At 39.6% G+C, this 16,436-nt stretch overlaps 1 protein-coding gene across 5 annotated transcripts in view; it reads right to left on the bottom strand.

The window, feature by feature from the left end:
* The window catches only part of Ppp1r12b (protein phosphatase 1 regulatory subunit 12B), a 207,720-nt gene that overhangs the window by 156,981 nt on the left and 34,303 nt on the right, over positions 1–16,436 (bottom strand). For all 5 annotated transcript variants that reach the window (XM_050147573.1, XM_050147574.1, XM_050147580.1 and 2 more), the window contains exon 2: positions 1,572–1,702. In XM_050147573.1, the coding sequence (XP_050003530.1) occupies positions 1,572–1,702 (131 nt within the window). The remainder of the gene's footprint in view (positions 1–1,571; positions 1,703–16,436) is intronic.

The raw sequence follows: 16,436 nt of genomic DNA, 5'->3' as shown, positions 1-16,436 counted from the left end.
AGTTTCAGGGGACCTGATATCCCTAGCAAAAACAGTAGTGCATATAAAAATAAAATAACTTATCTAATGATAATGTGTATATTCCAAGGCAAATTAAAGCATGCCATCTCTACCTCCACCCCACATCTGCCTTGGATTCCAGACTGGATCAGCTCACTATGCTCAGACATGAATATGCATAAGTTGTGATGGTCACTGATAAGCTTACTTCACTCAAGGTAATAGTCCACAAAAGGCATTACAATAATTCTCTCTGTTCAGTTTTCCCAAAAGATAACACCACCTATATTACTCTCTAAGACTCAGCTGGTCTTAGATAATTCAGAAAGAAAAAAATGGATTAAAAAAAAAACCTAAATTCTTGAATGTAATGAGATTTTGTAGCTCAATCACAAACATTCCCCTACACTCATACTCAAGTACGAATAATGAGAAGCCAATATGCCTTGCATTTCAAATGTTGTAAGTCTAAAGTGGATGAAGAAGTCATCCTCAGTCCCAGGCACCAGAACATTGACATTAGTGAGTACAATACAGAATCAGAGCCTTTTCTATATGAGCCTGAAATGGAGGCAGCCTAGGTGACAAAGAGGTTACAGATCCATACTAACCTAGAACAAAGGAAACTACAATCCAGTGGTCTTGGCTTTGGGGCCAATCCAGTTATCTACACCTAAACAACAGCCCTGTCCAACACCGCACTGATGCCTCATTTGTCTCTACACTGATACTTCTTCGAGGAAACCCAGCCACTCAGCGATCTGCAGATAACCTGGGCAAATGCAGTTACTAGACCTCTACATGACTGCCTGATGTTGCTAAATAAGAAAAATAAGAAAAAAAAATGCGCTAGCTGCAGTTGTATCATTGAAAAGGACTTAATCAATTTCAAAAAAGATCATAGACTATCCTGATTAGATTTACTTATTAATCTAAATTTGCAAATTTTAAAGATGTTTCAACTGCCAAAGTTTCTTTCCTAACTAGAAATAAAATTCCTGATCATTCTTTCATATAACAGAAACTTATTTTGTGCTTCTCATATAGTAGGTACCAGGTGATCAAGACTCTTCTGCTCTAGAGAGGACAGTCTGCCCCCGGAGGTCAGCAGCTACTAACATGTTAAACATAGTCATTCAACCAATGTGGAGAATACATGCCAACACATGCCAACAACAGAACACAGAACCTTGCCTTGTTCTGGCTCATAATTTGCTATTTATTGCAATTATATTTGTAAAAACATACAAACAAAACAGGTTTATAGAAAAGTCCAAAGGAAAAAAGTCTACAATTGATATGCATGTTTTCTGCTGTTCAGAAATTAACCAGACAGTGCACCAGGCTGGTGCTGTCTCTGAATAGCCCAGCAAATATGAATTACACAAAAACGAAAGCAAACAAAATTGGAAGTAAGAACTGTGCATTTAGTAAGGATACAAAACACTGTGTCAACTAGTTCTTAATAGTCAATTTTCTGTTTGTAATTTAGAGAGATTATAATTCTTTGTAAAATTCAATTTTTGATGAGCAGAGGAGTTTGCACCAAACCCACAATAGATGTCACTCACTCTGCTATGTTGAGATAACCACAGGAAGCTGCCGCATGAAGAGGTGTCCAGCCCTCGTTGTCTTGCTGGTTTACATTGGCTCTGTTCTCCACCAGAAACTTCACCATGTCCAAATTTTCATCAATACAGGCCTGAAAAGAAAAGCCCATTGATTCATTCAACAAGTATTTATTGAGTTCTATTACATACCAGACACTGCTCTGGACAATGACACTGGTCAGTAGTTCAGATACATTATTTATTTATTTATTTATTTTTCCTAGTAAATGTCTGAAGTATGACTTCCAAACTTAGAAATACTATTAGATATTAATATTATTTACAGTACTAAGTATTAATAGGGTTAACTGTGAAATGACTTCTACAGTGCTGTAAAAAAAAAAAAGCTACCTTAGTATATTTTATTATAAAAAGGAAAGTGTGTTAAAAATGTTTTCATACGTTTTTCTAAAAGGCTTCAAATGATATGGGAAAGTATATTTGTAGTTGCAGACAGATACTGTTCTCTGCCTTCATACCAGCGAGTATGGGAAAACACAGAAGCCTTTTTAGTAAAGGCTTTCAAATCTTTAATAAGTGTAAAAGAAATAATCACAATGAAATATGGTTAAGCCAGGCATGGTGGGACATACCTGTGACCCCAGCATTTTGGGGAAGGGTGGCTAAGGAAAGAAAAGCTTAAGACTGAGGTCAGCCTCAGTTGCACAGTGACACCCTACTTCAAAAACAAATTTTAAAAAACGTATATACAACAACAGGGCTGGTTCAGTTCCCAGAACCTATGTAAAAGAGCTGGGCATGGTGGCATGTACTTGTAATTCTAGAACTAGGAGAAGGAGATAGGCAGATCCTTAGTGCTCCCTGGCTAGCCAGCCTCACCTATTAGGAAGCTCCAGGCCAGTGAGAGACCCTGCCTCAAAAATAAAGGTGGACAGCACTTGAGGAACAATACCCCAAGGTTGTCCTCAGGCTTCAGGTACAGACATATATACAGAGAGAGAGAGAGAGAGAGAGAGAGAGAGAGAGAGAGAGAGAGAGAGAGAGAGAGAGAGAGAGAGAGAGAGAAAAGAGAGGGGGGGAAAATAGAAAAGAAAAAAAGCCTACTTTAACAGAGAATAAAAAGAAAATCATTGACAAGAATAAATATTCAGGCTCAGACAGTTCCAGAGTAGGAAAATTCAAGACCTAGAAGGAAATTAGACTATCTTTTAAAAACGTGCCTATGGTCCAATGGTGGCAAAATGCCGGAATCTTAGCACTCAGGAGACTGAGGCAGAAGCACGGCTACAAGTTCCTAGGCACCTGGACTATGATGAGACATTATAAGGAGACATTGTTTCAAAAAACAATAAGAAAACCTGCCTGTGAATCCCTTCCTTCATATTTCAAATAAATAATAGTTAAAACAGTAGCTGAGAAATAATTTCTTTAGCCAAATAAAAATTGTCTTCTCAATAATATTAGGAAACTGTCTTTTCATTGTGTTGACATTTGCACTAATGATGCCAAAGCAGTGGGTAAAAATCACTGGTGACTTAGTATAAATCAAAATAGCTGCATCAAAAGACCACTCAACCTAAAAATGACCAGCATGAAGCAATGAAGATTGTTAATTTAGGGGATGGAAAGATGGCTGAGTGGTCACAAGCATTGGTTGTTCTTCCAGAGGACCCAGATTTGATTCCCAGCATGCACAGAGCAGCTAATAATCATCTGTAACTCCAGTTCTAGGGAATCTAATATCCTCTTCTGGCACCACACATACATGGTGCACAGACATGCACACAGGCAAAACACCCTTACATGTAAAATAAAAATAAATCATTTAAAAATGTCATTAACTTATTAAACCTCAGTATTGGAGGATGAGTCCTTTAATATTCTGTGTGACAACTGGAAAGCATACATGAAGCCCTGCAGAAGCTCCTGAATTAGGATGGTTGTTTCCAGAAAAAGGACTTATGCGAGGCTGCAACATGAACTAGCCACGTTTTCACAGAATACTATTTGTATTGAAACAGTAACTGACAAAAAAGTACTTGTTATTCAGATGTCAAAATGAACAAAGAGTCTCAAAGAAAACAATAAATTTTTGCTGTTATGATAAAATTTGACCACACAAATAAAAAAATAAAATTTTGGGAAGTAAACTGTCAAGAGCTTGGCACTTTCCCGATGCTGTTCTGATATATACACTGGGATGATCTGCAAGTATGATCAGTTGGTTTTATATAAGAAGTGTGTCTCTATATGGGAGACAGATCTAGAGAAATCAACGAACCTGTGTTTTTCAAATATTAAGTACATAGTGTTAGGAAATCAGGCATCAGTAAAAGATTAATTCAAAAAACAAGTTAGAATAATGCATTTTGCTGTGTTTTGTTCTGTAGACAGGACCTCTTTATGGAGCCCTGGCTGACCTCAAACTCAGAGATCCATCTGCCTCTGGTGCTCAGATGCTGGTTTTAAAGGCATGTGCCATCATACCCAGCTGACTAATGGGTGGTTTTAATGTGACAGTAAGACTGTGTATGACATAACTTCAGTCTTCATTTCAGGTTAACACTTAACAAACTAGCAAGGCTGGAAATGTAGTTCAGTTGATAGAGTGTTTGCCCAGCACGCACAAAGCCCTGGGGTCAATCCCCAGTATCTCATAAACCATGCAGCAATGCACAGCTGTAATCCCAGCACATGGGAGGTAGAGGCAGGAAAATTAGGAGTTCATCATCTTTTATTGCACATAAAGTTCAAGACTAACTTACAATACATGAGAACCACCATAAAAAAAGCAAAAAAACAAAATTATCAAAGTTTTGATACACTGTCTAAAAACAACTCCCATAACTGACTGCACTGTTGATTAAAATACCCTTTCTTCATATACTTCATAAAATGTTACAACCGTTTGAGTGCAGACATTGAGGGGGGTAGAAATTAGGCAGAACAAGAATCTCTGAATTACTTTGAATAAAATAACATACCCCAACTCTGCAAACGAGTCTCCATTCCCTCTACGAAGTAAAGGACAAAACTGTTAAAAAGTTTTTGCAGTAACACAGACTGCAGGATTCTGCTGATGCACATAGTCTTGAACAGGAGTACCTAACCTCAGTGTCAGTGTCCTCATCTACAGCACTGGGAACCTACCCACCTCAGAGAGCTGAGCACAGTTCCTGGCACTGTTTTTAAGTCAATACGTTTAATGACCACACACACCAAATGTATTTAATCCTCACTCACCACGGCTCTTTATGGGAGGAAAGTAATTTGATTCAAAATGTCTCTGGACTAGCCAGATTTAGGAATCTGGAAGTCTAATTTCAGAAAATACCCTAATTTTTAGAATGCTGTGGATTCTTAAATCCAGGAATTATATTTTAAGAAAATAGTGTGTTTCATGGCTGAACTGGAAAGAACCATCCTAGTCAGTGGTACAAAGAAACAGAGCCACAGAACTCTGTTGTCTGAAACCTTTGACTGCCCTGCCTCTCCTCCACCCACCTGCATTGGTTCCAGGAGGATATGACTAGAGCAAGATGAGAGTCAGGGGGGATGCTCCCTAAAACCTTCTCCAGTGAATAACGACTAAATTTAGATGTCCTCTGCCCACTCCATCTGCAGATGTGCTGCTGCTCATGCAGCATGGTCCCTGAGCAGATTCACCCATCTGCAAAACTCTGCCCATGCCGCTGCCCAGAGCTATCTCAGTTCTCCAGACAAGAGCTCGTCCCTTTCTTTGGCAAGGAAGTTAATCTTTGGGTGCTGACAGTGACAACAATGGGGAAACGTCTTTGCCTTTAACGCAAATATCTTGCACTGTGGCTTAACTATGTTTCCTCTTAGCCTGTACTCCTAAGGGCACACAAGAATGTTATTAGAGTAAAATTTTGTTTTAAGCTCTGAAATATGTACTTAATTCTTATTCAAAAAGAATTGGCAATTCCAAAACTGCTTGGGAAATAAAGGTTGTTCATAATCATAATGTAGTAAAGACAAGTTCTCTGCAAGGGAATACTTCTTTTATCAATAATATGGACACTGTGATCTTTCTACTGTACCTAACATTGCTCTCTGTATCAAAGGCTAAAGTGGCTGGGGGGTTAACCAAAGCCAGAGTTAATCTGGGAGTGCAGGGCCTTACAAAACAAAGTCTTCTGGGTCCCAGAATAGCCTCCAACTGTCAGCACGGCCTAGTGCTGGCTTGCAAGGCTGACCTTGCTGTTGTGTGTCTCAGAAGAAAACTGAAGCTACCTGTTCTCCGCAGAGCCCAGCTCCAGGAGGTTGTCAAAAGAAACCAGGCTTAGTAGAGTCTAACTCCCACACAATTTTTTTTTCTGTGTTTGCCTTAATTTCATAAAACATGATGAAAAATTGCCGTCAATTTGGGTGGGAAAAAGAAAGACATTGCCAATTAGCTCATGCAGCCCTCAGAACAGGGAAAAACTTGAAAGCCAGGTACCTGATGAAGATTCATGTCTAGAATGTACAATTAAAACTCAACACAAGCAATCTAATCTTGAAAATGGGAATAAAGACTTAATATGTCCCTGTGTTTACAAACGGCCAAAAGCACAAGAAAGTACTTGACATCATCAATCCATAAGGAAATGTAAATAAATACTATAGATGACAAGTTCTTTAATCCTAGTACTCAGGAGGCAGCGATGAGCAAGCCTCTGCATTCCAGGGCAACCTGGTCTACAAAGTGTGTTCCAAGAGAGTGAGGGCTGCATAGTGAGACTTTGTCTCAAAAATTAAAATAAATAGATAAATTAACAAAAATAAGTCTTTTCAGGATGTGAAAAAATTAAAACTGTGTCCATTAGTGTAGAATGGTACAGTCTCTACAGAAAACGGGATGGTGATTCTTAAAAACAAACAAACAAAAACCCTACAATTACCAACCCTATTCTATTCAAAAGTAGAGTTTGTATTAGAAAAATCAAAAGATTTGAAAGCAGTCTCAAAGAGATGTTTGTACGCCCACATTCATGGAAGCATTTTCTCACAATTGTCAAACTGTGGAAATAACAAGAGTCCGTTAACAGATGAGTAGATAAACTACATGTGGTATTAATACAGCTCACATATTCAAGAAGGAATATGCCCCTACTGACACCTTGGTTTCAGACATCTGTTTTCCAGAACTGGGAAGAATAATTTCATGTTGTTGGGAATCATTAAGTTTATGGTTGGTAGTATGTGACAGAAGGCACAGGAATGATCATATTGACACAGATTAGGGAATCCACATCTAGAGTCTAGCTTATTCTCAACTTCTTGCTATATTAATTGAAAATATTAGCAGTGACGGATCCCTTCCTTTCCAAATGAAAAGTGTCCCCCAAAATTACACTTCAGAATAATATATGAAATAAAATGGTTTCATTTTTTAACCCAAACTTTAGCTCAAATAGTAAAGCCCTGACAGTTCTAACCCATTGTTCTCTCAGTCACAACTGAAGGAAAGAGGTTTGAGATAGGGTATCGTGTAGCCCAGGCTTCAAATTCACTATGCATTGGAAGATGACATTAAATTTATGATTCTCCTGCCTCTACCTCCCAAGTAGTGGGACTACGGGTTTGTGTGACCACATCCAGACTTGCTAGAGGTATTCTGGCTGAGCACTGAAACAGAAACTAAACCTAGGGTAGGAAGCAGTACTGATAGATGAGCTCCCTGTGAACCCCAAATCTGTAAGTTCAAAATCCTTTTGCTCCAGTCAGGTAACTTCAAAATATACCAAGAAATTACACGGGTAAGTTAAAGATGGTAGTGCTATTAGAAAGTATGGACATTTCCACCATCAGCAGATCTCTCCACAAGAGGCTTGAACATATAGCCCCTAAGACTGACTGATCAGCACTTCAGTCTTGAGTACCTGTCTCTCTCTACAAACAAGACACAATGTAACCGCTATTTAACTGAGAATCATTAAAGCAGTCTACTCCAATGTGACAGGTGACTCCAGCTGCTGTCAGTCCTGTGGGAAAGACTCAGAACTCCACTAGCAGAGAATGTCTGGCTCTCAGATGGTAAGAACTATATCTGACTATGTACTCACTAGTTAGGCAGGTTCTGGACACAGATCAGTGGCCTTTCAAACAGAGATGGCTAAGAGACAGCAGAAGTGAAGAATTTTCCATTAGCCACACATAGTGGCTCCTAACTCAGCACTCAAGAAAGCTGAGGCAGAAGGACTGACAAGTTCAAGGCCACCCTAGCCACGTGGTTTGAGGTCAACTACAGCTGTATAAAACTCTTTCTTAGAACACAAAACAACAACAAAAATTTCCCATCAACTGTTGCACTGATTATGATTTGTTCTTGGTAGACCAGCATATTATTCCAAGACTACAAATGTTTATAAACTAAGACCAGAGAACATCTTCCTTCCTTTACCAACAAACATGGTTTGTGATATGGCCTAAAAATTAATAATACTTAAGGTTCAAAACCATGAACCTGCAAGATGTCTCTGTAGGTAAGGATGCTTACCACCAAACCTGACAAATTGGGTTTAATCCTGGGAACCCACATGGTAGAAGGAAAGAACCAACGACCACAAACTGTCCTCTGATTTCCACACTCACATATACATGAGTGTGCACACACAAATAATTTTAAATAAAGCTGGAAAGAAAAATATGAAAAAGGAGTCCATTAAAAATGACAGCACCCTCTTCAAGGCCAGCACCATCTTCATATATAACATTCATGCTCCCAACTTTTAGTCTCTACTTTCTGCTCCTGAGGTCCTAACTTTGAGGAACAATAACTGGGGCCTTTTAGTACTGATAAAAAGACCAGGAGTCATTTTTTTCTTAGAACAAAGACGGGTATATATATCTGAATAACTCTAATACTTATTTTTTGTTTGTTTTGTGGTACTGAAGGACAAATCTAGGCCCAAGACTCCAGGCAAGGACCCTAATGCAGAACTCTCATGGGCACATTCATTCATTCATGCATTCATTCGTACATTTTGTTTGGAGGTGAGGCAATAAAATGGTGCTTGACACCTATGGTAGTCTTAATTGAATTGGTTCCTATAAGCCCATAGGGAGTGGCACTATTAGGAGGTGTGGCTTTGTTGGAGTAGGTAAGCCCTTGTTGGAGGAAGTGTATCACTGTGTGGGGGAGGTTTCCAATGCTCAAGATACCACCCAATGTCACAGACACTTCCTGATGCGTTGTGATCAAGATGTAGTCAGCACCATGCCTGCCTATATTCGGCCATGCTTCCTGTCATGATGACAATAGGAAGAACCTCTGAATTATAAGCGAGCCACCTCACTCAAATGTTGTCCTTTATAAGAGTTGCTGTGGTCATGGTTTCTCATCACAGCAATAGAAACCCCAGGACAACCTGAGTCTGATCTCTAGGATCCACATGGTGGAAGAAAAAAAGTGACTCCAGCAAGTTGTTCTCTGACCTCCACACAAACACCATAGCATACATACACAAACACAAACAAAAGTAATTGCTAAAATTTAATTTATTCTGTATAACGTAATGACTTATTTAATGTCACATATTCAATTGCAAAACCAACTAAATAGATGCTTTCTATCAAGTAATATAGAGGCATCCAAAATAGGGTTCATGGGCTCAGGATAAGATACCACCACTTGGCTCATGAAACATTTGTAATACCTAATCCCATCTTGCTAAAAATAGTTTTAACATATACAGAGTAATTTAGTATTAGTCTAATCCTCCAAATTTTGCTTGAGGAAAGTAGCCAATTAGTAAAACTGGACTGGCTACTACTCCAAATTAGACTAAGTGTAAAATATAAACTGCAAAGACCCCACTAAAGTGCTTTCATTACCATTCCATTAATACCATGAGTCTGGATTAGAAACCTCCTTCATATCTTGGCTACCTGTTTTAGTCACAGTCCCCCAAAGGTCTATTCTCTGCCAACTTGGCATGTAGAATAAATTGCTGTTCCATGAAGAGGGATTTTTGTATTTAACCTCAGATCACTCTGTGCCCATAAACAAGTGTTTCACAAGCCGCAGGAGTACAGCTTGAAAGCCATGGCATGGGCAAAGCTCCACGGCTGTCAAGTGAGCCTTGGGAAAAGAAGGCAGGCAGACCCAACCCAAGTTGGATAAGGCATGGAAGCCACAAAGAAATAATAGGAAGTTCAAATTCACCCAGTACAAATCAATATATAAGGTTTTATCCTAAAGAGACCTATTAAACAAAAAAAAAATTCTCAGTATATTTTCAACAGGAGTTTTGTATAGCCAAACTCTGTAATACACTGGTTCATATTAGTTTCATGTCCCACATACCCCATACATTCTATACTGTAAAAGATACTAAACAAAACTGTTAGATAGCCCTATGTAGTACACTATACTAGTTAAAAGTTAAAGATTGACTACAGAACCAGAATTCCTGGAATCAAATCCCAGGCCTATCAATTAGTAGTTCTGGGATCTCTTTAACAAGTTAGAACACTTCAGCTTCTTCACTTAAAAAATTATCATGTTAGTAATTATAAGGACTTCGCAGGGTCCCAGTTAGGACAGAATGAGTTAATGTACATAAAACACTGAGCACATAGTACATAGCAAATGCTATGTAAATTTAGTTGCTATCATTACTACACATGTAATAGTCTCTAAGAGTCTGAGGTTCACTCTTTTCCACACAGGGAAATTAAAATAAATATAAATACACAAATAAATATTTACAACAACAAGCATAAATATAGTATGAACGCTACATGGGTTTCAAACAGACCGCATTCAGGTTTCACTAGTAATGGAAGTAAGTGAATTTATTTAAAAAGAGGAAAAGCAATGGGCCAGGACTCCTGGCGTGGAAAAGAGGTTTAAAAATGAGACCAAGGTTGACCATAATACAGTCTTTGGCTACAGATGCAAGTCTACTGCTGGTATTTTTTAAAAAAAAAAAAATCTAACAAAACAGATGTAAGTCTCAAATACTGATTCACATTGTCAAAAGAACAGGCTAAGAATGTGTCTCAGTAATCAGTGTTTTCATACTATGAAGTGTTTTTTGAGTCATGTAACAACATTTACAGACACATCCTATATTATTCCAAACATGGTCCTTGGGGGGACGCAGGAATAAAAACTGGGTAAGGTTTTGTCATTTAGTGGAGGGGGACTGATGCTGCAATATAAAATGACTGATACGGACAAATCCTGTCGTACGCAGTAAGAAGCTACTAACTGGGGAGCAGAAAATGCCAGAAGACTTCTGCATGACTTACGGGTCATGAAGATAACAACTAGAAAAGCAGAGATAATGACATTTTGTAGAGGCAGCATACACAAAGGCTTGCAGAACAGAGAAAATGCCAAGTTTTTGAAATGCTAAGAATTTGGCATACTTGAACTCAGATGGAGTTAGGGATATATATGGAAATCTAAGTAATACTTCATCTGCAGACTTGACTCTACAGACTAATGGGAAAAGCAATGGATATAGCAGGCTGGTAGCTAAGAAGGTTCCGGTACCATAACCTGTAATAAAGAACTTTACTTCTTTCCTTCAGGCAAGGAGGAGATCAGAGTGATCCTACCAGAATTCTATCCAAAGGTGTGACTGCAGTGGGGATGCAGAGATTGAACTTTTGCCTGGAAAAACTCATGGTAAAGCCACCACTCAAGGCTACTGAGGATGAGCTGCTGAAGAAAGGCACTGGCAAGGAAGCTGTGGGGAAAGGATAGATTTAAGAAGCACTCCAGAATGGATAGAATAATTAGAATGCTGGTGGTGAGAAAGAACAGCACTGAAATTTTTTTGTTTGGTTTGGTTTTTTGAGACAGGGTTTCTCTGTCCTGGCTGTCCTGGAACTCAACTCTGTAGACCAAGCTGGCCTCCTACTCAAAGAGATCCGCCTGCCTCTTTAAAAAAATTTTAATTTTTATTTTATGTGCATTGGTGTTTTGCTTGCATTTCTGTGTAAGGGTGTTGGATTCCCTGGAACTGGAGTAACAGACAGTCATAAGCCACCATATGGGTGCTGGGAATTGTACCCAGGTAAAGCTTGTGTCTGTGGTTAAATGTGACAACAGTGAGTTAAACAATATTTAAGGAAGTCTTAGAGGCTGCTTCGATTTCTGAGTCTCTTTTGTTAATTTCTCTTGAAGCCTGTGTTCAGGAGCTCTATCTGTGCAGCTAACTAGCATGTGCTGCTACCCTTTCCAGATTAAATCATCCTAAAGCAAGCTTCAAGATATGGGTGCCAAACAGCCAAACCTCACAGCTGTTCCCTGACCCACAGCAAAGTCCTGGATGGGTCAGTGTCATAAATACTGTGACTTGCCCTGGCAAGGAACATTGTTGTACAGCAGCCACACAACAGGGAATTAAGGTTATGGGTAGAAGCTCTCAGCTACAGCTAAAATCTCTTTAAAGCCACGGGTTAATAATGACAACAGTGATTTTACAGGAGGATGCCCCGATTTCTTCTCTTAACTTAAAATCTTTGGAGCATGAAATGGTTGGCAAATTAAAATTTGCTTGGTATGTATGGTACTTTAAAAATAAAGGTTATTTTGTTTTTGTTGCTGAGGTAGGTCTTGCTTTGTAGAGCAAGCTGGCCTCAAACTTGTGGCAATCTTGCTTTTGCCTGCAGAGTGGTGGGATTCAGGCATGTGTCACTAGGACTAGCTAAAAAAGATTTTTTTTTTAAAGACAGAGTCTCGCTCTGTAGCCCTGGCTGGCCTGGAACTTACTATATAGATCAGGCTGGCTTCAAACTCAGAGATCTACCTGAATCTGTCTTCAGAGTGCTAGAATTAAAGGTGTGCCCCCACAACACCTGCCTAAAAAGTTTTTAATATCTTTTTTGTATCTGAAATGCACGTATGGTAAGATATGCCTATTATCCCAGCACTTGAGAAGCTGAGACAGAAGGATCATAACTTCTAGGTCTGGTTCTCATAGTGACATTCTGTCAGAAAGAAAGGATGGGAGGAGAAGAAACCCAAATAGGGTATGGTGATAAGTGCCCATAATCCTAGCACTTGTGAGGTTGAGAAAGACCTAACCTCAAAAAGACCAAAGAATGAGCAATGAGATAGCTCAGTGGGGGAGGGTGTTTGTTGATAAGCCTGGACCCAGGAATCCACACAGTAGAGAGAGGACTGACTTCTAACTTCCACAGACACACACACACACATATTTGTGTGTGTGTGTCTGTGTGTGTGAAAATCTATATTTTAATTAAAAAGGTGAAAGAAGATGCCCAGTGGGTAAAGTGTTGGCTTTTGAAAGCATGAGAACCTGAATCTGCATCTCCAGCCACATGTAAAAGCAAGGTCTGGTAGCTTGTGTCTGTAAATACCAGCACTGGGGAAGACTGGGAACAGGGGTGAGCAGATTTCAGGGGTTGGTGGGCCAGCCACCAATCTGGCTGAAACGGCAAACTCCAGGTTCATTAAAAAGCAAGGTGGACAGTCATAGAGGAAGATACCATGAGTCAATGTTCGACCCCCTTAAGCACATACAGAGGTGAACACACAACACACACACACCCATGCATGTATGCTCACATATGCACACAATGATGACAACGAAATCTATATTCAAGACTCCTTTTTTAAAATATCTGGGGTGGCAGCGATAGCTCAGCTGTTAAAGAACATTGGTCTTCAGAGGACCAGATCCAATTCTAGCACCCATACGGTAACATCTATCACTCCAGTTCCAAGGGATCCAACTCCCTCTTCTGACCTCAGAGGGCAATGTATGCATGTGGTACACAGACACATAAAAACAAAAACAAATAAATCTTTTCTATAAAAAAATAGAATACTTGTGTCAGTACTGGAGGTACAGACTGGCAGGCGTGGACTAGAGGCTGATTCTTTGAGCAGAGCGCGAGGACAGACACCCTACCATGACCCTTCCCACTCTAGCCTGCATTATTATTAATCCACTCCACCCGCCCTACTCACTGGGCATTTTCTCAAACGTAGCAAAGTGGAAAGATTTTCACAAGAAGCATACACATACCAAGAAAGTTCACAGTTAACACTATACCACACTTGCTTTAATCAAACCAATTCCTTTATCCAATTATCACAGTTCAGACATAATTTCTCCACATTCTTCACGACATGTACCAACAACACTTCAATATTTGTTTGCAGAATAAGTCTTCTTTTTAAATAAAATTTGCATATAATGAAAACCACAAGTCTGATATCTGCATTTTTGACAAATGTCCACACCTGCTGGCCACACTGCAGGTGTCTGAGTTGATTCTCTAAGGCATCTGACCCTTTGCACAAAACAATGTTTCTTCTGTACTACTCTGACCTCAGCATAGTCCACAACCAAGGAAATGTTGACTTCCCTTATACAGCATCTTATCCCTGTGGGATCCTAACAGTGCAAATCTACATATAACCAAGTTTGCACCGATAATACACATTGCACCTCTGTAACTGAAAGAAAAGACATTAATGGACAAGATTAAACAACTTGCTTAGTCCTGGAAACATCAAGCTCAACAACGTAAGCCCTACAGGGGAGAAGTGGAACGACTGATACGAGGTGATCAAAACACAGACATCCCTGAGTACAAACACAGAAGAACTAGACTTCACGCTCCCTAAGCAGCGTGGCACTAAACTCACAGGGGAAGCTTCTGGAATTTAACTGGTTAGAAAAGCATTTCCAAGTTCAAGAATAAGAAAATGGCTCCAAGAACAGAACAAGAATAGCAGGAGGAATCTGGTAGAATAATACTGACAAGCAGGAAGGAATTTGAAAAAGGGTTCAACATCTGTTTTAAGGCAAAGACTTTCTATTTTTTGCCAGAAGTGCAACAGCATCTATGGGAATGAAAAAAAGAAATGTCCCCTGTCTCTTCTGATGGGAAGTGCTTACTTATCTGCAATCCAATCCAAGCCTCCTGAACACTTCACCGGCAGTGACTCAGAGTCAGGCAGAGCTTGCCAAGCTGAATTTCAGACGCTGTTGCAAAGGTGACAACTGCTAGGGAGAGATCATGTGTTGCCTTGCTCCTTTAATCTCATTTATGGAGTGGCCTCAACTGCAAGCTCTGAGCAACTGTCCATCTAGGACAGAGGTAGAGGGCAAATCTTAGAACAGAATGGAGACATTGCAAGGTACTGTACAGGCAGAAGACTTGACTGTGTCACAGCTCGGTCTATTTAGATTTCCTGGTATAAGATAGCCAACTTTCCTTTATTTCAAGGTTGATGTAAAGACACAGAAGATGAATATAAAAACAAAATTTTTAGGGCTACTACATGGGGTATAAAGTTTAGTAACAGAGCATTTGCCTAGTATACAAGAGGCCTTGGATTTAATCCATAGCACCATAAAGGGAAGGAAAGAAGGGAGGCAGGGAGGAATGCAAGGAGGAAAGGAGGGAAACATTTGTACATTAATCCAACTATTGTTATTAATATATGATCACTGTGTTTTATAATTTAAAAAACGTAGGTAGGTGTGGTAGCTAAGTTTGTAACCCCAGCCCTTGGAAGGCCACAGCAGAAGGATTGCCATTAGTTTAAAGTCAGATTAGGCTGTGAAGAGGGAAGCAAAGCCATAGGGGTGAGGTGGCATCATCCATACGGGTGACATCATCAAGTGAGAAAGGGAAAATGATTGGCTGAACGGTGAGGTACACAGACGGTATTAAATGATCCTTTCAGAGCAAAGACAGGGACACACAGTAGTGTTTGAAACAATACTAAGAATTCAATTTAATTATATGGTTAAAAACTTGCTCTATTTTCAGTCATTTAGCTGTAATTAGAGAAATCAAGAGTCAGGCTCATTCAGGGAGAATTCTGCCAGGTAAGTTCAGAGACAAAAAGTGTCTTTGAAGTAAACATAGAATCTAGGCAAGTGGGGGCAGAGATGGAGCGTGGCTTGCAGAGGGTTTGTCTTGCATGAAGAAGCCCTGAGGCTGATCCATCCACCAGGCGTGGAAGGGCACACACCTATAGTCCCAATAAATAAGAGTCCCAGTAAATAAGAGGACCCAGTAAATAAGAGTCCCAGTAAATAAGAGGACCAAAAGTCCAAGGTCATCCTTGGCTCTACAGCAAATCTGAAGCCACTTTGTGGGTTTTTGTTTGTTTGTTTGTTTTGAGATAGGGTCTCATAAAGCAAACGGCAATCTAAGCAAGACAACTTCTGATGAATTAGAAAGAGACGAAATGGGACAAAGAATTCATATTAGATGCTCTAATAAAAATGTAAATAAGGGACTCGATCTGGCATGTAATTGTCAAAGGGTCAGCTGTAGAGTAGGACAGTCTTGGTTGAAAACAGACCATGGAAGTAGATGACAAAGTCTCAGTAGAGACATAAATCACACAAGATGCAGAAGGTAAAAAAGAATTAGTGTGTTGGTTAGTCACAAAGTAAAGGTGAAGCTAAGTCTTTGATGAATGAAGGGATAAGAAAATGCCATAATCAAATGGCATGAGACAGAAAGGAACAGAAGAAAAACTAATTTTATAAGAGGCTATGAGAAGCCAGGCGGTGGTGGCGCACACTTTTAATCCTAGCACTTGGGAGGCAGAGGTAGGCAGATCTCCATGAGTTTGAGGCCAGCCTGGTCTACAAGAGCTAGCTCCAAGACAGCTAGGACTGTTACACAGAGAAACCCTGTCTCGAAAAACCAAAAGCAGGGGGAGGTATGGGAAGTGATGTTCAGGAAGTGACAGTGAGAAATAACATGGTACTAATCCTACTTCCTGACATTCTGTTATATGAGATCTGGAGAAGAAAACCACTTGAGAAATCTTACGGGTTTTTTTTGTCTGTTTTTGTTTTTGTTTTTTTAATTACTACCTTTGCTCCCAACTCCCAGCCCCTATAT

This window comes from Alexandromys fortis, unplaced genomic scaffold (assembly GCF_014885135.2).
Source record: "Alexandromys fortis isolate MF-2015 unplaced genomic scaffold, M_Fortis_MF-2015_v1.1 scaffold_58, whole genome shotgun sequence".
In the NCBI taxonomy this organism is placed as follows: domain Eukaryota; kingdom Metazoa; phylum Chordata; class Mammalia; order Rodentia; family Cricetidae; genus Alexandromys; species Alexandromys fortis.
Note: the sequence above shows the minus strand (reverse complement) of the source record. Positions and strands in the feature narration are given on the sequence as shown.